The sequence below is a fragment of the Haemaphysalis longicornis genome, unplaced genomic scaffold (assembly GCF_048455015.1).
Source record: "Haemaphysalis longicornis isolate Haplotype H1 unplaced genomic scaffold, Haemaphysalis longicornis Haplotype H1 scaffold_13, whole genome shotgun sequence".
Lineage (NCBI taxonomy): Eukaryota > Metazoa > Arthropoda > Arachnida > Ixodida > Ixodidae > Haemaphysalis > Haemaphysalis longicornis.
Window position 1 is genome coordinate 91,714,421 of NW_027526233.1, and position 23,634 is coordinate 91,738,054.

At 47.9% G+C, this 23,634-nt stretch overlaps 1 protein-coding gene and 1 long non-coding RNA gene across 2 annotated transcripts; one reads left to right on the plus strand and one right to left on the minus strand.

Annotated features, from left to right (window-relative positions):
* Positions 1-5,465: 5,465 nt before the first annotated feature.
* On the plus strand, positions 5,466-22,986 carry LOC144164393 (TNF receptor-associated factor 3-like). The gene is made up of 2 exons (XM_077694916.1): positions 5,466-5,850; positions 20,952-22,986. Exons 1-2 carry the CDS (start codon positions 5,572-5,574, stop codon positions 22,197-22,199), a joined length of 1,527 nt encoding a protein of 508 aa, XP_077551042.1. The 5' UTR covers positions 5,466-5,571; the 3' UTR covers positions 22,200-22,986.
* Positions 13,554-16,018, minus strand: LOC144164394 (uncharacterized). The gene is made up of 2 exons (XR_013321182.1): positions 15,587-16,018; positions 13,554-13,963 (listed from the first exon to the last, which is right to left on the minus strand). It is a non-coding gene; the product is annotated as an uncharacterized LOC144164394 (long non-coding RNA).
* Positions 22,987-23,634: the final 648 nt, after the last annotated feature.

The window sequence follows — 23,634 nt, forward strand, 5'->3', positions numbered from 1 at the left end:
TTCGTTGCTGTAGTGCGTTAAAAAGCGTATTTCTAGCGACTCAGTTGTTTTGCCAGCTTCTGACGCATCTGAATCATTTGAAGCTGTATCCCCCACAAGTTTGCAACACACGAAGAGATAGAGAACAACTTTCTTCAGAGTATCGGTCAGAAGATCGTGTGTAACTCGTCCTTTCTTGCTTATTCGCGAGGATCAGCGATCAGAGCTTCTCGATAAGTATTCAAAATGCGTAGGCTTCCCTGCAGTATTTTTGAGATGCTCCTATGAAGACTCAACAGTCTAATACTACGTACCAAGCAGCGGCCTCTACACGCTCATCGCACAGCAGGAAATAAAGCGGCTTTCTTCTGTTTCTTTCGTTGTTGTCTTGTATCGGATTAATGTTTCTTGCTTTTTTTTCTTCTGCCCAACGCATTATTTTTCTGCGCCGTCACCAACTTCTTATTAAGAGGTTTCGGGATGTTTGGGAGCCTCGCAAAGGTATTTCCTTCATTTTGTATGGCATACATTCCCTCCCCAAATTGGCTTTCATTACGGCTGCGTGCAAGAAGGTGCATATCCGCAGCGTGCTTTGTTTATTCACATGCAAATACAATGAGAAGGTTTGTGCTACGCCACCGCGATCGCGCCCTAAACAACGTGGTCCACAGTACTCGAAGGCGGCTTTTGTGCTCCGAATTTCTATCGTAATTATATCGTTATCATAACGAACTGACTCTCAACTCGAACAATGATGACATGATTACGGTGTTGAAGGCATGATATGCTCGCTAACTAACGTAATAAATAGTATACCTGCATATATTACAAGACTCGAAACCGAAGAAGAATTCCAAGTAGCTCTTTATTGCTTTTCAACCCTTCCAGACGCGAAGAACAAATCCTATTCTACTCGGGATGGCATTCCATGATTTGAAGAAAATTACTTTTAATCTCTTGTCCTGGACTGAGGACCCGGCCCACTAACCAGATCGATTTAATAATTGTTAAACAATGTTTTCCCCTCCTCCCCTTACTCCTCCTCCTCCTCTTGAGTGCAGTTTTCCCATAACGCATATCCGAATATCGGGAAGATATGGCTGTGCGAAATGTTCCGAAATATCCCTCCAGGTCTTAACAAACATATATGTGTTACTATAAATTTAACGAAGACGTTACTCGTTTTGCTCAATAAACCTCCATACTGGTTAGATGCCTGGTATAGAATCAGCACGCGCGTATATTTGGAACTCAACCTACAGTTTTTGCAGTCTATAGTGCATGTCGGCAAACTTTCATGCCTTGACAACGTAAAGTGATGTAATAAAACGCGTTCGAGCGTTCGGCAAGGTTGCAAAAACTGTTTTACCTGACATATAATTACCGGGAATCGTGATGCCTTCTGCCAAAGCCGACAGGCCTGAAGGCCTAGAATTTGTTTTGGTCTTCCATTTTCGCTGATGTCGGTTATTAGCAGCTGACTGTTCCTTTTGTTCGAATGCTTAAATGAGAAGCTGACGCCTAGCTCCGATTCTTCGCGCTCCGCACAGGACCGGCTTCGCAATGGGGTGACGCCGGCAATAAGTTTCCACCGTAGCAGTATCCAAAAATATACTTTAATTGACACCATGAGCTAGTGTATGCGATTTTAAGCGTATTATTGTGATAAAAAGTTACCCACACGCCAATTCTGCTGCGGACAAGCATCAGACGTTGACCGAGCGCAAAGAAACAGCAGGGAGAGCGATCCTGAGTGAAGCAGATGACAAATGCGAGAATCCCTAAGCTGACGTCACGGAGGCGCGCTTCGCAGCGCCGCCTGTGTTCGCGCTCACCGCCAATTGGCTGTATCCCTTCTCCGTCTCCGCCGCCGCAGAGAAAGGCGACGAAATCGGCGAGAGATGGAGGGGGAGGAAAAGCAAATACTTTCATTCAGATTTCTGAAGGGCCCAGAGCGGCCCAGGGGAGTGGTTTCTTCGTCAGTGGAGCCCATATGCATCCCGCGCTGCCTGTGCTCTGTCCACCAGACCAGCTGAAGCTGGGTAGGCAGAGAGCTGGACAGCAGCATCTCCCATTGCTGTTGTTAACGGGAAGAGAGGTGGGTGCTCAGGGACGAATTAAGTAGCACACCTCGATTATGTTGCGGAGTGTTTCTACGTACTTCTGAGCTAAATTCATTCAGCGTCGTAGCGATTCAGGTGCATTGCGTGAAGACGCGTCGGATATGGTACCATGAGCCGTAGGGTAGTTGTTCCGGGGAAGTTCAGGGTGCAATGAGGGTAGGGTCTGTCTCGATCTGAAGGCGCTAATGCCGGGTTATGTCCCTGAACGTGACAAGCGGGTGACTGTACTCGGGCAGGACCGGGGGGGGGGGGGGGTGTAAAAGCGCAGGCCTGTTGGTGGGCCCTCCATGGAAGTGTGAGCAGGCGTCTAGATGAGCTGAATGTAACCGGTTGGGCAGTGTTTTTTTTAGCACACGCAGTGCAGCTGGGGCGCTCACCCTGACTGGTATTTCTGCTAGGCTTGTGAGAATCGGTGACTCCCTCGATACCCATCCTTGAGCGAGAGACAAAGCGAGGGCTACCTGTTCTGCTGCCGTCATGTCTTGGGTCTTGAGTGAGGCACACGCAAGGAGGTTGCTTCTGGTGGTAACCACGATGATGGCGTATTGCTGCCCTCGAGGCGTCTCTGTAGATATATATTTTATAACTGCATGATCCACGAGGTGGTTCTGAGCGCTTGAGCCCGTGCTTGTCGGCGACCCTCGTGGTGTGAGGGGTTCATATTTCTAGGCAGGGCCGTACCCAGAGGGGGGGTTTGGGGGTTCGAACCCCTCCCGAAATCTTTCCCAGCTAGGCAGCACGTAAACAATACTTACTGTTGCTTTCAGCAAAACTAACCCCCCACCCCCGAAAAAAATTTCTGGGTACGGCCCTGTTTCTAGGTAAAGGGGGAGCATCTTAATTCTTGTCGCCAAGAGTCCGGGAGTACATCACGCGGGTGACATTTTGTTCTGCCCAGCCAATCTGGTGAAGGATATGCGGCGACCCAGTACAGTTCTGCTCAATCGCAGCTTCTGGCCCACTATCAGCTCTTCCATCGTGTAGTGGAGCCTCATTCTAAGCAGCCTTTCTGTGGACCACGCACTCATGGGGAGACCAATGGCCCGTTTAACCGCATTTATAATCAATATCAAGCATCTTTATGTCCTCATCGTCGAGAAGAAGATAGGGGTTGACGCATTGAAATACATCAGCGGCTGACCCATAAACAGCCAGTAAAAAAGGTGGGTGAATGAAGAATAATAAAAACTCGAAATACTACAGGGAATAAAATTAAATGTGGTATCCAAAGTACATTACACGAAAAATTAGCCCCCTCCAAACCCAATCTCTGGGACTACTACTGCCTGCAATTTCGTGCAAACAAAATTGGATGTCAGATGTTTACAGTTTTTTTGCCTGGTTCAAAGAGACTGGTATACAAAATTTTGAGAAAGCTGGGGTTGGGCATGTTTTTATTTGTATTAAAGTTTTTTGTGGAAATGTGCCATTTTATTATTAATTTTATAAATTTATTAACTTCTACAGGAGCGTTAAATTGTAGAAGTTTCATGTATTTGGTGTTCTATATGTTTATTTATTCAAGATACTCTTATGGGCCCCACAAGCATTAGTGAGGGGTGTGGTGCCTGAGTAGATTGAATGAAGAATAATAACATCAGAGAATTCTGCCAAGTGTGTACAAGAAAAAAAAAACAAAAAATACAGCAGAAACGTGATTGTCCATACACACTAAAAAACGTACATGCAAGGAACACAATAATAGTATACTGTGTTTAAGCTATTTGGTTATTTGAATTTCCATTGGGAGGCTCCTAAGGAAATATATGTAGTGCTTGACCAGTTTTCAAAATGGTATTTCTTTTTTACTTTTCAGTGACAGAGGTCCCAACGAGCATCTGGATGCACCTACAACGTTTGGTACCTCTGATATCTGTCGCCTTCTATGGCTGTGGAGCTGGGAATGAATAAAACTAAAAACTGTCTCCTTCATTTGGTATATTACGTTGAACGTAATACGTGGAACGAGTAACGTGGAAATAGTGGAAAATAATGTGGAGGACAATACACGAGCACTTACTTGCACGTCATCGTCCCCTGCAGTCTCTTATCTGGTATTTATGCTGCAGTTTAAACAACGAACTGCCAGGTACCCAACATTCACAGCCATTTCAAGTTGTATCTCTCAAGCTGAAAAGTTATAATTTATTTGTCCGAGGAAGGTTTTAAAGGTCTTCACAAGAGCAAATACTTACAGATTGAAATGCTACACTGCAGGCTCACTTACAACAGCAGGTTCTAAATATTTTGCATATTCACATCTGCTCTTGAAGCCTGTAAATTGGCAGCAATCTAATTCTTGCTCTACATCGGTTACTATACAAACGGCTAGTGCCATAAAAATCAAGCATCTTGCAATAACACAAACTTGTTTAGACTGAGAGCCACTAAATAAGCTACGCTACCATCTATCGCCAATAAATGTGCATTTTGGAATGACCAGATCTGGAAACTGATTTGAAGGAACAATATCTCATCCTGCATTTTTTTTTAGTTTAAAAGTGGCACACTGCACGGCCGCTACGCGCGCGCGCTTCTAGGAAATCACGCAGCTCTTTCCGGAATTTTTATTTTATTTTCTCATCGTTCTTTAAAGAAGCAAGAAACTTAAACGCAGAGGTAATTCATTGTCGGAGAAATAATGAAGAAGACGTCCTCCAAGTGGATAATTGGCTGGGGCGGCGCAGCAGTAATATTAGGGCCACACAGAGGAGAAAGAAATGTTACAGTTTTTAAGAATAAAGGAACCAGCGCAGGACAAACTCGGGGCGATACCATGGACACGGTTAGGCAGGCACGTTCCGCACTCGTAAAAAAATATCGTCAAGCAAGCCACCCGTTAAAATTGAAAGGACGCGTCATGCAGTTCCAGCCGTTTCTTGCGTCGTCTGCTGCTAGACGCCGGCACTCACCTTCTTACAGAAAATTCCCTAGGAGGCAACGCGCGAGGCCACAACAAGCCTGCTTGCTGCAGCAACAAATTCCCTGAATGTCCCTAAGTTTTGTCCCCAACTGACAGTGGTTTCAGGAGCCAATCAAAACGTGGAATAATTTCCTCCTTTTAACCGCATGCGTGGTTCGGAAGCAGGCGAAGGTTTGAACAACGTTACTAGATTATTTGTTTGAACAACGTTACTAGATATGTTGGTTTAAAGGCGTGCGAATAATTTTTATTTTTTTTGTTGGCACGCGGCGTGCGAACTAAAAAAACTTTGTTTTAACGTGACGTGTGAACAAAAAATAAAAATTGTTTCCACGTGACGTGCGAATAGGGATACCCCACTTTCTGCATGAGTTCAAGTGGCGGCGCTTAGCGGTGGGGCCATCTTTCCTCCATGTGACAGGCACTAAAAGAAAGGCACTGGCGCAACAGGCATTAGAGTAGCAAAGGTGGTGAATACGGCAGAGCGGCAGTTGGTGCGCTTTGTGAGTGCTGCCGCGCCGCATCATAGTCACATAATCAGCGGCTATGGCGCTAGAGATTGCGCAAAGAGCGTTCGGGTTCGGCTGCGGCCTCGACTGGCGCCCCACCGTTTTCGTGAACGGTATCCCGTCCAACCGCGTCTGCAGTGCGTGCGGCCTCGTCCCCTCCAACATCGCCCTGCTCCCGTGTCGACACTTGCTTTGCCAGTCTTGCTACGACCGCTGCGCGTCCAACGGGAGTCGCTGCTGCCTGGACGGCGAAGCCATCCTGGCCGACGATGTTCTCTGGTCGGCCACCTCCGCCGACAGCATCCTCGCACGCAAGGTATGCACCCGCTCCCGGCGTGTTGTCGAAGCGTGTGTTGAGCAGAAAACGGCTGTCATATCTTGTCACCATCCAACGTCTCTCATTTGCATTCGCCAAGAGCACGAGGGTCTAAACATTACCTCCACACTTGAAAGGCCAAGTTGTACGTACTGAACGGTGAGACGAATCTCGCGCGCCGTGGAGCAAACACGGGCGCCAGCATGTTATTTGGCTCAGAACTAAAATTTACTCGCGCTTCACACATGCACGACGGAGCCGTCCGATGCTGTGCACGACTGGTCGAAAATAATAATAAATTATTTGTACTCGTGGTGGGTGGAACCAGGCGTACAGGGCCGCAAAAGGCAGAATTGCCCATACCAGTCAGGGTTGCGTATGGGCAATTGCCCAATAAAACAACCACGACCGGCTTTATACGCCTCGAGATTCGCGATCGCTGCGCCGCCTGCCGCCGCTTCTCCGCGGCGTTTGCGGGATTAGCGCTGCGTGGCTGATAGGTGGTCATGCAGTGTTTTGGTTCTCTTTCGCTTCTCTTTGCCTTTCCGCGCACTAAACAACTTGTTGGTGACGTCTGTAAGCTAACTGCACGTTTAGGGCACTTAAAAAAAATCGCTGCGTCTTGGTAGAGCGCTCTAACGCCAACAAGAGCTGCCCGGGGAGGCGGTTCTGCGCGCTTCTTGGCCGCTCTTGCGGGCGTCGGCGACGGCAGCAGCATATCACCGCTGTCACCTTCGAACACGTCAGCACAAGTGAATTCTATTTATTGTCGCCTCGTTTAGACCTGATATTGGCACTGTAAGAGGTTGGTTTGTTTTGCAGCGCAGACAACAAATGCGGCTTTGCTTCGAATATGTACGTCGTAGAAAAATATGTTTCGGGGATGTGATAACCCAATAGCTGACAAAAACTTGTGCCTTTTATGGGAGTATAAGCCACGCGAAAATGTTAAGTACACTCAAAGGCTGTGCATTGTCACATATGTGCCCACTTATGCCTTATAGTAAGAACCAAGGTGTATGTTAATGAAACCACGGGAAAATGAGTGGTCTGCAAGTCAGGAATAAATAGAATAGTCGTACGGGAATGAAAAAAAAACCGAGTGCAGCCTCTGAAATGATAAAGACGTTTGTTTGAGCAAGGTAGTATTCACCAGACCAACTAGATCCGAAATGCACTATTTCGCTAGACAAGGAAGGAAGGGGGGGGGGGGGGGGGGTTCAGGAGGAGGACGCTCAACTATCGTTGTTTACAAATGCGGAGCGAAATCAACGAATGGACGTTTTAATAATCACACACACAAGCTGCGTGTTCACTTTTCGACTTTTCGTTTGTTTTTCGCCTTCAACGAACGGCTGATCACTCGGCGGACGCATTTTTTGAAGAATACAGGGTAGGCAGTTCACAAGCGATACGAGGTGTCGTTGGAAGAGTTGATTGATTGATTGCAGGGTTTAATGCGCCGATGAAACGGAGGCCATGAGGCACGCCGTATAGTGGAGGGCTCCGGATTAATTTTGACCACCTGGAGATCCTTAACGTGCGCCGAAATCTCGTACACACGGGATCGTTGGAAGATGGTCGTATCTGATAAGGGTCTCTGATTTTGGTTTATGCTAGATTCTGCAGTCTCCCTGTGTCATATGACGATGTTTCGAAGAAGAGTTTGGTCACGGACGGGATTACTCTATAAGCCCAGCTTTGCGCTTCTGTGGAGGATAAATGTATCAGATGAACCTTTGCGAGCGCTCACCTCGGGACAAGACGACACAGCATTAAATTTGTCATCGTGTGCTGACTCAGTAGTGTAATTTTGCATTATCCATGGTACTTCTTTGGTACAATGTTTGTGAAATTTATGCCGCATTGGCTTGTTCGTGGTCCTGATCAATATCTGATATGGGATACTGGAAGGCATAACTTGCGTGCTGTCAGGTATGAGTGCTCCGCTGGATTTTCTAAGTGCACAAAGTCGATTTACATCATAGTGTGTATGGCCGCTACATGACCATCGGAGGAAACACTGCTTACGGAGACACTGCCACTAAATTTCAGGGCAGCGGAATTGCAATCAGCTGCATGCAAATGCTGGCTTCAAGAAGCCGGCCTGTGACACGCCCGACGCTCATATACATCTCACTAAGATCGCGTCATTAACGTTTATACTCTCGTGAACACACGACGCTTGCAAACTGAGTGCCTGCTCCACGTCATTCGGTATTTAGAACGCGGACAAACGGTAAATCGCTGTCTTGAACGAGCCCCAAAAGCAACGGCGACAGGGGGGAGCGGGTCGGGGATTTCAGTGGCGCCTCTACAGGCCGCGCTCGAGGCGTATATGCCTCAAGCTTCGCGATCGCTGCGCCGCCCGCCGCCGCTTCTCCGCGGCGTTTACGGGATTTGCGCAGCGTGGCTTGATAGGGGCTCGTGCAGTGTTTTGGTTCTGTTTCGCTTCTTTTTGCATTTCCGCGCCCTATAAAACTTGTTATGGTTGCCATAACAATAACCATAACGTCTGTAAGCAAAGAGTACGGTTAGGTCCCTTAAAAAGCAGCTGCGTCGTCGTGGAGTACTCGAACGTCAACAAGAGCTACCCGAGGACTCAGTTCTGCGCGCTTCGTCGCCGCTCTTCCGGGCGTCGGCAGGCAGCGGCACATCACTACTGTAACCTCCGAATATGTCAGGCGCAAGTGAATTTTGCTGTCGCCTCGTTTAGACCTGATACTGGCACAGTCAGAGGTAGGTTTCATTGTGCAGCGCGGACATCGAATGCGGCTTTTTCTCGAATATATACGTCGCAGAAAAATATGTTTCCGGGATGTGATTACCCAATACCGGACAATAACGAATACCTTTTGCAAGAATATAAGCCATGCAAAAATATTAAGTGTATTACAAGGCTGTGCTCCGTTAAAAATGTGCCCACTCACACCTAGCTTACAGCAAGAACCAAGGAAAATTAATGAAATTACGGAAAAATAAACGCTGTGCAAGTCCGGGAGAAACATAATAGCTCTAACGGGAATGAAAAAAAAAACCAGTGCATCTTCTGATACGCTAAAGCCGATCGTCGAAACTTGATCTTGGTAGGGTGCACCATACTAACTAGATGCAAAATGCAGTGATATTTCGCGAGGCATGGGCGGGGGGGAGGGGCAGGGGACGCTGTGTGCAAACGCGGATTGAAATCAAGCTATGAACGTTTTAGTAATCGCACACACACACTTTCCTTTTAAAGACGATAGTCTTTCTTGGGCTACTTAAACCCAGAAATTTTCGTCTGTCTAACTCGATTCAGCCACCCGGCCAAAGTAAAATGCTTACTACGCAATAGTCTTATATACCCACAGCCAAATGTAAATGTCTAAGCTTGGTTTATATGTTCATACTTGTCAACTTTGTTGAACAAGAACAAGACATTACGCAAATATAAGACAGGAAATTAGTACACAAGGGATATTTACAGTGTTCCTTTATTTAAAAATTCATGAATGCTTGGTTTTCCGATAGCAAATGATATTCTACATCTACTGCAGAAAACCGCCGCGTCCTGGCGGCATACAAAAAAATCACGCGGAAACAGCAACGAAAGGTTCCACTAGCTAGGTTCCACGTTCTGCTTGGAACGCACGTGGAGCACGGCCACGCGGTTCTATAAACCTTGTAGTCGGCCGCCTCCATTCACACGCGCCTCCGCCGTACTGCAGCGCTGGCATCGAGGAACCTGGCTTGTAGCAGTGGAACGCGGTAAATTCAAATCGCCTTGCGCAAACCTTTAGTGTGTTTACCTTGGAAGGAGCGCGACGGTACAGGAACAGCATGAGAGGTGAGCGGGAAAGCAAAGGGTAGCATTTCCTTGGCAAATGTCTACAAAGACTATCGTCTTTTGACGACATTTGCAATGAAAGGAGCAGATACGCGGCCAATTTTTGTTTTTCGACTTCAACAAACAGCTTATCGTCAGGCGGACGCATATTTGGAAGTATGCAGGGTAGGCAGTTCACGAGCGATGAAAGGTGTCGTTGAAAGAGTGTGTTATCTGATAAGGCCCTCTGATTTCAGTTTGTGCATGATTCTGCAGGCTCCCGTGCCATATGACGATGTTTTGGAAAAGCGTTTAGTCATGGACGCGGGTTATATTCTACGCCCATCTCTGCGCTGTTTGCGGAGGATATATGTAGCAGACGAATGTTTACGGGTGTGTTTACGAGAGTGCAAATGTTTCTGACGCGATCTTCGAGCGGTACATTACATTTGGCCTACATAAGCGTTCGGTGTGTGTCACAGGCCGGCGTCGCGAAACCGGCATAGCTGATTGTAGTTCCACTGCCCTGAAATTTACTTTGTGTCTCTGTGAGCAGCGTTAGCTCAGATGGTCATGCTACGTCTATACACCACGGTGGAAATCGGTTTTGTGCGCTTACATAATCTAGCGCAGCACTCATACTTGACACCATGCCAATTACGCTTGCCAGTATCATGCCTCGGATATTGATCACTACCCTTGACAAGATATAGTGCGGCATAAATTTCACAAACATTCTGCGAAGGAAGTACGATGGATAATGCAGTATTATACTTGTGGATCCGCACACGACAAAAATTTAATGCTGGGTCGTCTTGTCATGAGGTGAGTGTCGACACACATTCATCTGCTACATATATCTACCACAAAAATAGCGGAGACTGGCTTCTAGAGCAATCCGTGTCTGCGACTAAAGGTTTATTCGAAGCATCGTCATACGGCACATGGAGCCTGCAGAATCTAGCGCAAACTGAAATCAGGGGGCCTTATTAGATAGCCACTCTTCTAATGGCACCTTTTATCACTTGTGAACTTCCTACCCTGTATACTTGAAAAAATTCGCCCGCCGAGTGATCAGGTATTCGTTGAAGTTGCAAACAAAAGTAAAGTGAACGCGTAGCTTGTGTGTGTGATTACTAAAACGTTCATTCTTTGATTGCGCTCCGCATTCGTACACAACACTAGTTAACTATCCCCCCCCCATGTCTCGCGAAAGAGTAGTGCATTTGGCATCTAGTTTGTCTTAAAGGAGCACTGACACCAATTTTCGGCCGTAATATTATTGCACAGTTCACTTCCTTCACTCAACAGAATACCCTGGCTGAAATATGAGCGGCCTGCGACGCGAAGAACATAGTTCAATTGGACCTCATTTATCGCGCCGACACAGCAGTGCGCGGAGCGGCACTCAGCAAATGGACATCAGCGTGACATAACCCCGTGAAGCCAAAAGAAGTGACGCGAGAGTGCTCGTCAAAAACTCGTGACGTAATTTAGGTGCGCGGCCCCACGAGTGGCGAGCAGGCGCAACACCCTCTCAAGCGGGCCCCGGTGACGTCCGCACAAAGTGGTGAGGTCAGGCCAGGATTCTGTCATATGCGCCGTTCGGGATGAAAGCGCGTGAATTTGAAACAAACGATTTTCAGGCCGTTCAACGTAATTAACTATCGCGCGCTGAAGTATTTGAAAGCTGTTTGCTGTTTCAGGTTCGCCAGACCATTAAGCATCGATAAAAGCAATAAAAGTGTAACATAAAATTTTTGTGTCAGTGCTCTTCTAAGTTTAGACGAACGTCTTTAGAATTTCAGAAGCTGCGCTGGGTTTTTTTATTGCTGTACGAGCCATTGTGTTTTTTCCGGGCTTGCAGACCATTTATTTTTCCATGGTTTCATTAACTCATTTTGGTTTTGCTATAAGGCACGAGTGTGCACCTATTTCATGACGCAGAGCTTTGGAATATACTTAACATTATTGCGTGGCTTCAATTCCCATAAAAGGCACAATATTGTCGGGTATGGATAACCGCTTTCCCGAAGCATATTTTTCTACGATGTGTGGCAACTGTGCATAAAAAGGATGAGAAAGAAGGCAATTGGGGACACGCGCAGCATGTGCACGGGGAATGAGACCAGGGGGGATGGTAGTAGTGCGTGCCTAGGCTTCGGAGAAATCGGACGTGTGGAGCCGGGCTTGGGTCTCACTATCCGCACCTGCATGAAGCGGTCGGTCAAGAAGACTCGAATGAAGCGGAGTAGGTGTCCTGTCACCCCCATTTCTTGCAGATGACTCAAAATAGCACTTGGCAAGACAGAGTCGTATGCCTTAGCCACATCAAGAAACACCGCAGCGGTGGACAAGCCATAAGCTCTATTATGTTCCAAGTGGCTGACCAAATCCAATACACTGTCTTGGGCGCTCAGCCGCTGGCGGAAGCCAGTCATGCAGGCAGGAAGCTTTTTCCGATGCTCTAGCCACCACATCAGTCTGGCACAGACTAGCTTTTCCATAAGCTTTGAGACACAAGAAGTAAGCGACACCGGCCTGTATGATGAGAGATCTGCTATATCTTTGTTAGGTTTAGGCACCGGTACCACCCAGGCCAGCTTCCACGATGACGGAATGTCGCCTGTCGTCCAAATATGGTTAAAAAATTCTAGGAGACTATGCTGGATGTTTTTAGTTCAAAAAGAACTGTAGTACGAGGCGTACCACAGGGCAGTGTTCTGTCGCCCATTCTCTTCAATGTAGCCATGTCTGCCCTGCCTTCTACGCTGAAGAGTCATCGGTCAAAAGCTCGTCTGTCAATATATGCGGATGACATCTGCATCTGGCTCACCGGATACCAGACAAAGCGATTGCGTGTATAGCACAATATGCTGTTTCATCTGTTCAAGCGCATCTTTCAACAGTACACTCTAAGAAGACGAGGAGTGCTGGGCACTCTGTCTAGGAGTAAAAACTTTTGTCCCATATTTCACTCCCTTTGGCAGCATTGGGCGACTCTTCCGAGGAGTAGCGCGTGGCGGCCAAACGAGAGGCGAAACACTCCTCGTGGGATTTACTTGCTGCTGTCGAAGCGGAGTACTTGAACCCTGTGTGGGAATTGCTATGCCATGTACAAGGTAGCGTTCCGTCACTCCCTTTAGGCGTGAATAAGCTCTAGTGGTTTCGGCGTTCCCGGATACTGCAGACGGGCACTACTACTCTCTCTTGTAAAGCATCTCGTTACGCCTCAAGAGCGTTCTGCTATTCCCCGCGAGACAGCGTGTTTTCGCTCCGCCTGCTACTAGCCCTCCCCCCCCCCCATCCCCACGATGGTACTATAGGCAGTTACAAGCAAACAAAACAGGACAAGCCATTTTGAAACATGGAAAAGAAAAAACAAGGTCAGACTTTATTTTTCAAAAAAATACAACAATCGGTTCATTCTGCAATTTCACACAAAAAGCAATTTATTTTGAATTAAAATATCACAGCATAAAAACGGTTCTTACTCCACATGCACACAGGAGACGTAACGCCTATTGAGGATACATCCAAGAAAAATTCACAAATAAAAATGCAGCAAAGCAATTGATAACACTGAAATACAAACATTAAATTAAGTCAATAAAAATGACATTAACACCCACAAATAAAAAGGTACTGGCATTAGCACGAAAACGTCAGTAGAAATACAGCAGTGGGAAAATAGTTAACAGCATTAACATAAAACAAAGTGGCCTTAGTACATCAGTGTGCTTCACATGGACTGGAAAGCCAGCTCTTATTTAGGACACATCAAAAACATTTACAAATAAATTTTGCGAAACAAAAATCTTGGACTTATTCAGCGTGGATTACTATTAGCGCATTACAAGGTGCAATCAACACAAAGATACAAAGCCACTGACACGGAAACTTTGCAACAGATATATGTTGGTGGGACAATAGGAAACCACCGGAAACATTCCCACTGGGTTTTTTAGGCGGGTGGTTCTCAAATGAGGATGCGCTAGTAAGATTTAAAAAAAGGCATAACTTGCTATTAAAAACAAACACGTTCTAGCTGAATGCGTCATAATGTTGGTGGCGGCCTTCAGAACAGCACCGACCAGGGCACCGTGCTTGAGCCGAAGTAACGTCTACAGAAGCAAGGTGCGCTTCCCCTTTGAAAACAGACAGCAGCAATGGGAACTCATCCACGATGTCCAAGGATGTGAGCAGAAGTGTCTTGAATGCGACGGCCACTCCTGCTGACGCCTCGGGGATCTCGTTCCCTCTCAGGAAAAAAAAAATCTTCGGGCAAGTACCGTCTTCCCGTGGTTCCTGCATAGGAAGAAAGAGGGGGACAGCAAAGATAAGTTCTACAATGAAAAAAAATTGACGAGTTTGACGACGTGATAGATTAGTTTTTGCGCCGAGAGAACGCATTGAACCCGTATTGGAATGCAATACTGCTTGGCGCAGTCATGCGAATGTGCGGTGACCTTGGATGCAGCCACGCTCATTGTGCCTCTTGGCCAATGTCATGTCAGCCAGCGCGCCCTACAGCTGTCTGCCTACGCAATGCGCCCCAAACCCATTAGTGCTTACGTGTCCGCAGCTTCTATTGTTTACCCCGCTATCGTTCCCGGTATAAAAACATTTAACAAAATTTAAGTAAAGAGAACTCTTTTTGTAACGTTATAATCCCTGATTAATTTGCATAGGATTTTGCCCTCAGCCGACTGCAACGTACGGCCCATTATACGTTCACAAGTACAGCGTGTAAAAGTTGCTATGGGGCATATAGCTACTGTTTTCTTCATTCTCGAGTACGCTTCGTTGCATGCACGCTGCAGATCGCAACACCTGATGAGAACCAATAGGCTCGTTATTGAACGATAAGAACGCTCGAACATTAAACCACACGCAGCGACGGCGACAACCGACGCGAAAAAAGTACCGTAATGGGTTCAACAAACACTATGGGCGACAGCGACAAACGAAAAAAAAAATAATGCATTGCTGCCAATGCCATTCGTCGTCGTTGCTGCCGCTCGCTCGTGGGCTGCTTCTGGCCGGTATAAGCCGGCGATGGCGACGGCCCGTCGCCTGCCGCAGTTGCCGCCGTCAGCGGCCTGTGTAAAAAATTTTTGTCTGTGTCGCCCACAATACCTGTTTGCCGTACCCAATGAGTGAGTTTTCTCGCGTCGCTCATCGGCTTAGACGCATGTAGTTACCCCTTAACAGTCCCATCTCCGGCCAGCCTGCCCTCAAAACGCAAAAAAACTAAAGCCTGTCAGGACAGCATTTCAGTCTGCTGCTGTACGCGCGGCGGTCACTAAAATTATTGTAATTTTAGTGACTGCCACGCGCTAGACGCGCTCCTATCACTCAGCCTATTGGACGAAATTTTTTGGAGCCGCGCAGGCCACAGCTACTGCACGGCAGCCACTCTAACCCTAGCCGCCGAGCTAAGAGTACAAATCAAAACGCAAAAAAACCTGTCTGGACAGGATTTCAGTCTGCTGCAGCACGCGCGGCGGTAACTAAAATCATTGCAACTTTAGTGACTTCTACGCGCTAGACGCGCTCCTATCACTCAGCCTATTGTACGAAATTCTTTGGAGCCGCGCAGGTAGCCACAGCTACTGCACGGCAGCCACTCTAACCCTAGCCGCCGAGTTAAGAATACAGGGTAGCGCTGCGACTACTCGCGCGACCGTGCTTCTTACCTGCGAAAACATTCGGCTAGGATACCAACACTTCACGAATCAAAGGGATTGAAACGGTGCAAGACTCGACGCTGTTTGCACACGGGTACAAAAGCCGCCCTTCAAATCTAAGCAACGGTCAAAATGAGTGACGAAAACATTAGGGTTAGCCGCTTCCGCGGACCGAAGCTAGAGAGCAACTCTCCTTCGCTAAATACACAAGATAAGAATACCAGGTTAACTAATGGCTTACCTCCACTTCCAGCCAGCATTTCTTCGTCCGGTAGATAAATCCATGGTCGTCATCCCAAGATCCCAAGCTTAAGGCGCGAAGCCTGCAAAGGTAGCGACTGCACACCGGCTGGTCCGGCGGCTTGCGCGCGCATTGCTACACAGTGCATATAGTTCCGGTATCGGCCTGTGCGCCGCCGCAGCTGTGATGTCCGTCCGAAATAAAAACTAGTTCCACGCATGCACGCACGCACGAACGAACTAATATACGGCTTGCTTACGTGTTCGTGATCTAACGCTGACGCACAGGCATGCAAGCAGTTAGCGAGCACACGTCACACTGCGTTCAAGCAAGTATGACGATAAGGGCAGGTCAAACTTCCCATGTTGAGCAAGCCGTCTCCGAAGCTTCGGATAATTCTCGCGCCGAGAATGCTGGCGCCGAGAAGGCGAAAACGAAAACAGACACCGGCAGCCTGCCGAGGGGCCAAACCCGGAGCACGGAACACCTGAAACCGCCACCGTCGCAGCGAACGCGGTCGGATGTTTATACCAACGAGTGAGAGCTTTGGAGTCTTGCCTGGGGCGTGTCACGTGTGTGTGCTGTTCGCCGAGGAGAGTCGCCCCACGCCTGCGCACTGCGTGAGACGTTGTCTCCCCGTGCTCTTCTGTCCTGATCCACTGTAACCTCAGTTTTCTCAATAATTATACCTTTAATTCTCAAAACCTAGTTTCTCCTATTCGATGCGAGCACGCGTCGTAGTGTGTTCAAGCTAGCATGACGATAAGGGCAGGTCGAACTTCCCATGTTGGATGAAGCGTCTGTTTGAAAGTCCACTTCGTGCGTAGCACATGGTTTACAAAGCGCAGCCCTGTGTTCCGCGCTGGCGGGACATCACGGTCTGGCGCGATCAGTCGTCGCTCGCCCGGTTCTTGCGGGTGCACCGCCTGTGTCGGTTTTCACCGTAGACGCGAGATCGCGTGGCGGAAAATCCGCCGTGGTAGTACGCCGTATATTCGTCGGGCTGAGCTACGGAGACGCGGCGTCCACCGCCGCGCCGCCGCCGCTGGGATGCCCTCGGTGTAATCGGCGTAATCGCTGAAATCGGCGCGCAGTATTCTTTCCTCCGTGGTGCGCACCTTTTATGATGCATAGTCTGACAACTTTTTAAATGTCGATAACTAAGCCATTACAGAGGAAAAAAACAAAACAAAGAAACGAAACCAAATCGAGACATGCGTTTTTCTAGTTTTGTTAAGCTTGCTCCATTCATGTCACTGAACGCTGCGAGCAATCGTTACATGAATTCATATTCTTGCACGTTTAGAATGTGCGACGGAAGTACTCGGGCGCTTTTTGCACAACTGCTTTATATAATATATACGTATGCAAATAAAACATCGCTGATGAGTTGGTGTGCGTAAATGGTAGGAGTGCCTCTCCATGCTTACTCCCGCACTTGACAAGAATGAAATTGCAATTTTACTCTTCGTACTGGAGAGAGGAGACGATGTGCAGCTTTACTCTTCACTGGTGCGGGAGCGGAACTGGGGCTGCACTCCGCCGCGCACGAGAAGAGTACGCTGTCAGTTTTGCTCTTCCTCCTCATGGGAGCGAACATTACATCCAACTCCCCGCAGCTTTCGAGGGGAGCGCGCCAACGCTTGCAGGAGTACAATGACTGTTGGACTCTTCAACTACTCCCCCGATTTCTTAGAGTGTAGGGCTGACTATATCAGAAGAGAAATCGTGTTTTGTTCTATTTCCTGGTGTACGACGCCGGTCTGCGCGTCTCAGGATAGAACTGAATGGCATCCCCATCCGCCAAGCTAATCATGTTCGATTTCTAGGAATTGTTCTCGACCATAGGTTGAATTGGCGAAAGGCCGTCGACTCTATGGTTTCCTCTGTGGCGCCCAGAGTTAATGTACTGCGGAGAATTGCCGGTGTGACGTGGGGAAATCACCCAGCCTCTATGGTCAAGTTGCACGAAGCCTTGATCTTGAACCGCATGCTTTATCAGCTGCCTCTCATATCGCCTTTAGAGACACAATACGAGCGGTTGGAATCCTTGCACAGGAAAGGGCTTAGGCTGTCTCTTGGCGTCCCTCAAGCAGCTGGAAACAACAAGATCCTCCATGAGGTGCAGTCAACACCCCTTCGTCTTCAGGCGTCTCAACGTTTGCTTATGCAAGTGCTGCGCCTCGGAGAAACAAGTGCTGGCTTAGCATTACTGCGGCATCTACGATTAAGGGTAGAGTCTCGTGCTCATGCAACACTAAACACTCTTGGAGTGCTGTGTCCCAAATGGCCTGGGAAAAGGGCTACTTTGGACCCGCCTTGGTCCCACGAGAGTGTGGATTGTGCATTGACCATCCCTCATATGCGCTCGAAGCGTTGTACACCTATTGCTGAAGCACGATCGCTGGTGCTGGAGCATTTGGAACGGGAATACGGGGACTCTCTGCACATATACACTGATGGATCGGTTGACACAAAAAGTGGGGTGTGCGCGGCGGTAGTTTTTTTTCATACCCAGTTTGAATATTTCGTGGGCTACCAGGGTGACGCCTTTGGTTTCATCTACAGCGAGTGAGTATGTTGCCATAGAAGCTGCGTTGCGCCAATTGTCATCGTTTGAAAGGCAAAAGGTCACAATATTCAGTGATTCAAAGTCAGCCCTTCACCTATTGCAGCGGGGTATACCTGTTGAAAAGACCTGTCAGCGATCCCTACTTCTACTAAAGCGGCTTAAGCATGAAGGCTTCACCGTGCAATTCCAGTGGATCCCGTCGCACGTCGGTGTAGCGGGAAACGAACATGCTGACAGCTTAGCCAAGGACGCCTTATCTTCTACAAGGACGGTGCAAACGCGGTGCGATTTCCAACGCATACAGAAACAGACCGTTCGCGAGCACTTTAGGCAGCTGTGGCGACCAGTACATCAACCAGTCGTGACGAAGGGCCTGAAAAGAGCCGAAGCCTGTCTGCTCCACCGCGTAAGCACAGACTCAGCCCGTACACCAGCTTGGCTACATAAAATCAACATTGTTTCATCCCCTTTGTGCCCCTCGTGCAGTGTGACTGGTGACATTGATCACTTCATTATGAACTGCTCCAAAACCAACCCTGAGCGGACGAACTTTTTTCGTGATCTCCAGAAGTTAGGAGTGCCCCATGCTACATCGGAGGACATTATTTTTCCTAGGGACCACTGGATTGTGCGAAGAGAGGTGTCTCATCTCCTACTCGGATTCTTGCAGTCCACAGGACTAAGTGAGGTGTGGTGACATTGCGTGTCTGTTATTTTAGGACTAAGTGATGTGTTATGACTTTGAGAGATTTGATATGGTATTGGGGACGATTAGGCGGAGCAATTGCCGGCAGCTATGCAAGGCTAAGTCCGCCTTATTCAACAATACTTACTACTACTACTACTCGGTCTCACTAAAGGTGTGGTTTTCTGGGGACACGGTGTCTTTCTTGAGAGCTGCGGCAGGGCCCTAGGACCCCGGCACCACAGACGCATTCGTTGTCCGTGACAGAGACACAGACGAAGCCGTATTCGTTGTTTGAGCTGCAAAACGAAACCATCCTCTCACTGTGCCAGTATCAGGTCTAAACAAGGCAATACAATTTCTTGTGCCTGACGCATTGGGAGGTGACAGGGGTGATATGCTGCTGCCGTCGCCGACGCCTGTAACAGCGGCCTAGAAGCGCGCAGAACTTCATCCCCGGGTAGCTTTTGTTGGCGTTGGAGCACTCCGCCAAGATGCAGCTGCTTTTGAAGTGCCCTAAAAGTACTATTTGCTTACAGATGACACCATAACAAATTTTTTAAGGGCACAGAAAGGCAAAAAGAAGCGAAATAGAATTAAAAACACGGCATGAGCCCCTATCAGCCACACAGCACTCATCTCGTAAATGCCACAGCAAAGTGGCGGCACGCAGTACAGTGATTGCAAAGCTCGAGGCGTGTACGCGTTTGCTGGGCCTGCCATTGTTGTTATTTTGTCTTTCTGTCACTCGGTTGTGCAGTTTTTGCCTAGTCATACTGGGGGAAGTGCACATTTTCTATGGGATTGGCAGTGGGCTGAAATAAGAGGTTTTAAAGCAAAATTGTTACTTGGCTTGGCTGGCGAAAGCACGCACACGGCCTACGTCCACCAAATGCGCACTGTTCACAGCTGCTAACCGTTCTCTAACGCATTCCATGGCACTCCACGCATTTGATAGCATGCGCACATCTGAAAGAAGTAAACAAAAAATATATTCAGCGTGTTTCATTGTTAGCATAAAACAAAAAAAATGAACAGGAAGATGCATTTTGCACACACTATTTAATATAATGCGTCACAATAAAAAAGAAAAAGAGGAAGAAGCACTCGACGCGCAGTCAATTCCCACTGGCTTACGACGCATAGCACGAATATAACAAAAAATAAACTAGCATGCTTCAGAAATTTCCCGTGCGGTCTCGGTTGGCCCTCAGCTGCTGAGGCAGCAGCCTTTGTAGTGATTCTTGAAAAAGTGGCTGCAGTGAGTTTGATGCCAGGGTTGTAGGTTACAGTCGCTCGGTTACAGCAGGATGCTCGGCAACAAACCCAGCCAACAGTTAACAAAACTTGTTGAGCTAGTTGGTTCATGTTTACTGGAAAGAATAAAAGGGGCACTAAACAGACGAAATCAAAGTAGACACAGAGAACACATCGGGATACTAAACAGACGAAGACAATGTAGACTCGCTATGCTGGCCACACAGCGCAGTCGGTACGGCGGCCTCGTCATCTGCAATCTGTGCACTACAGCTGATTTCGCAGCATATCTTCTACTGCCGTTTCCTCTGTTGTCTAATGTTTCTTTAAAGGCAACATCCGATGGTTAATAATTGGCATCATCAATGAGCATAGTTGCTGTTCTCTTGTGGCGATATCTCGTTGATTCCACGCAGGGGCTTGCCATCCTTATTGGTCTGCCGGCGAGGTGCGCTTTGGCAGCTTCGGCAAGTTTTGCGAGGTGCAACCGGCAACCCGGCACGCAACAGTGAGGCACCTTGCAAACCACTGCAGCCACTTATCTATGTGAAGCTTAAGGGAAATTCATCGCAGCTGAGAGGCAGTACACAAAGACCGCTGTGCTGTACGCACCCAAACACTGCTCCCGTCGTCTGCTTTCGCTTTCGCGAGCCGCCCGTCCTGCGAAGCTGTTATCAAACCGGAAACAGCAGAGGAGAATGGGAAAGAGTGCTGGGCTCAGTGGGCTCATCGACATTGTGGGGGCGGCTTCACAAACGTGACGTCAGGGCTTCCTAACCTGTTCTTTCCTCCATGTGAAGAACCTTAACACCGACAAAGTCAGTTTACGCTGCCTTTTACGTCTTCTGCAGATTCGTTGCTGGAATGCCCCCTGGGGCTGTGGAGTCACGGGTCCGGCATCTGAGGTCCTGCAGCACTTCAACAGCGAGTGTGAGCATCACACAGTGGCCTGCCTGCGCTGCAAAGGGAGTGTTGCTCACAAGGACATTGTCAACCATCTGGCATCTGGTGTGTGCGTCCATACCTCTGGGTCTAAGAGTGTCACTGGGGAGGATGTTAGTTCGGGAGCAATGCGCATCGCCAGTGCCCTCAGCAACCTGGACGAAAAGGTATCTCTGCTCCAGAGATCACTTGAAGAAAACCTGAAAAGTATTGTCTCTGGTAGTGGACAAGTGGTGGCCCAAAAAGCGACCGCAGAATCCTCTATTCTAGAGTCAATTCAGTGCCTGGAGAACACCCTGATAGAGAGCACCCGGTTCTACAGAGGTGCTGTGGATCAAATGTCTGATGCACAAGCGGCTCTGCAAAATGACATTGGTGCTGTCATGAGTTCGTTGCAGGGAATCAAAGATGAATTTGGCATGCTCAATGCATCACTGAACCAGACCATTGAAGAAAAGAGCTCCAACATCAAGGAAAGCATTGACAAGCTGGAAACAGCAGGTGCTGGAGAACGTGAGGAAATGAGAGAAAAGCTGGATGCAATAGAAAAGATGATGCAAGACCACTTGGAGAGTGAAGCGGCTAACAGCAAGTGTTTGGAGGAGTGCCCCGATGACGAGGCTGGAAAGACGAGTGCTCCAGAAAGTGTCGCAGACCTTCATTTGGAGGAAAGGCTTAACGTGTCCGAAGCGTTTGAGTGGACCATTCAACCCTGGTCGGAAGCAAAGCTGAAGAGCAATCGGAAAAGACTTGAGTTCATTTATCCCCCAAAGCCAGGCTACTTCTATGGATATCATATCAATCCTTATGCAGTGTTAAAGAGGAGTGGAAAATCCCAGTTGTTTCATCTAGGATTTCAAATAATCACAGGAGAGTGTGACAATTTGCTTGCCTGGCCGATGAAGAAGACCTTGCGTTTGACGTTGCTTCATCCGACTGAATGCGGCAGGGCTCAGTCGATAGTTGCATGTACAGCATGTGAAAATCCTGACTCCGATCCATCTCTTGGCTTGCAAACTTTACCGCAGTTGAGCGCTGTAAACATAGATGCAATGAAGTTGGAGGAATCCGGCTTTATAAAAGATGACAAACTGTCGCTGAGGTTCGAGGTCCTGCAGTGCAGCACACCTAACAGCCATGCCGGACCACAGTTCTGAGTTCATTCAAGACGCGTGCTGGCTTCTTGAACAGCTGTCATTGATTTTATGTCCAAATTGAATGCCGCACATACCTCAAGCTGAGAATCTAATAGCCTTGAAGCACCTCCTGCATTAGATTTGTCCTCTACTAGACAACTGAACTCAAATGCAGCAGGAAAAAGGCTATCCTTTTTTTGGAATGGAAATTCTCTGGCTAGTTTTGGTTAGTACTGGCAGCTAAATGTACTGCTTCACAAGGAAGGGCAAACATGGGCATGTTTTATCCCTGCAATGTGTGTTCAGTTTTGAAACTTGGGCATTTAAACCTGCTTACGCACTGTAAGGCAGAACTAATCTCCCAGTTACACTTATCAAAGACGTTTCTACAGCAAGGTTGTGGTTGCATCTTTTTTACTATCCTTCCTTTGCATCAGTTCTTGCCGCAGATCATTTGGATCTCCTACTGCGCAGCCACAAATCTGTGACTTTAATTTAAGCACTGCAATTTACTGTTGCAGGCAGACTGGTTACACCTCACATCAGAACTTTGCAGGGAACTTCGTGCTTCGTGTCCAGAATGCCACCTTTATCAAGTTCCCCAGAATCTGTGCTTTCCGTGGCTAGGGTGGGCCCTTTTGTTTTCATGTGCTGTCGTGTTCTCCCTACACATTGCACTATGCGGGGCTTGTTTTTTTTTGTTGTTGTTTTTATCGTGGCGTGTGGTACATGGGGTTTGTAACCATGGATGTGATGGCAACACGGGATTTTGTGCCCTATGAAGCACGTAAGCATTTCACCTTATAAACACATGCCAATTTGAATCTCACTAGAAGTACAGTCTAATCCACGTATAGCTTATAACAATAGCCAAGTGCCAAGGAAATCTCATCGCTATAACCGATAATTGTTTAAGCAGGTTGCAAAATAACACAATGAAACAGAGCTCAAAACATGATATTTCCATACAACCAAGGTTGTACTACTAGTTATTTGCCGAAAGGAAATTAATCGGCAAGCTTTATTTGATTCGTGCAAAGCTAGCACACATCTTTTTCAAGACCATCTATAAGTGCTTCACCTATCTGAGCAAAAGGTCATTGGCAGAAAGAAGTACCCGAGGGACTGTACTATGCGTTGGGCCTTCTGCGAAGACTTTATAGGCTGCTCAACCGCTTCGTCCGAGTGTCACAGTCACTGCTGTCCGCAGCACGCATCCACACAACGATCTGCGAACATGCTAGGGATTGGCCGAATGTTTCAGAATTGGCACATTGCTTGAAGCACTAGACATCCCTGATCATTGGGTCTGACTCAAGAAACCAAGCAGCAGAGGGTTGTCCAAGTACAAGTGCCAACAGCCCATCCAATTGTGAACGTCATAGGGACATCCGTGTTTGTGCCGCTGCCAGACCCGAGACGAGTGTCAAGTGGCCCGAGATTGAGGCACAGCAGG

Bases quoted from the DNA above. Each gene is read 5' to 3' on its own strand.
- LOC144164393 (XM_077694916.1), top strand. From the start codon at position 5,572: ATGGCGCTAGAGATTGCGCAAAGAGCGTTCGGGTTCGGCTGCGGCCTC. The intron at 5,851-20,951 runs GTATGCACCCGC...CGTCTTCTGCAG, and splicing joins ACAGCATCCTCGCACGCAAG to ATTCGTTGCTGGAATGCCCC.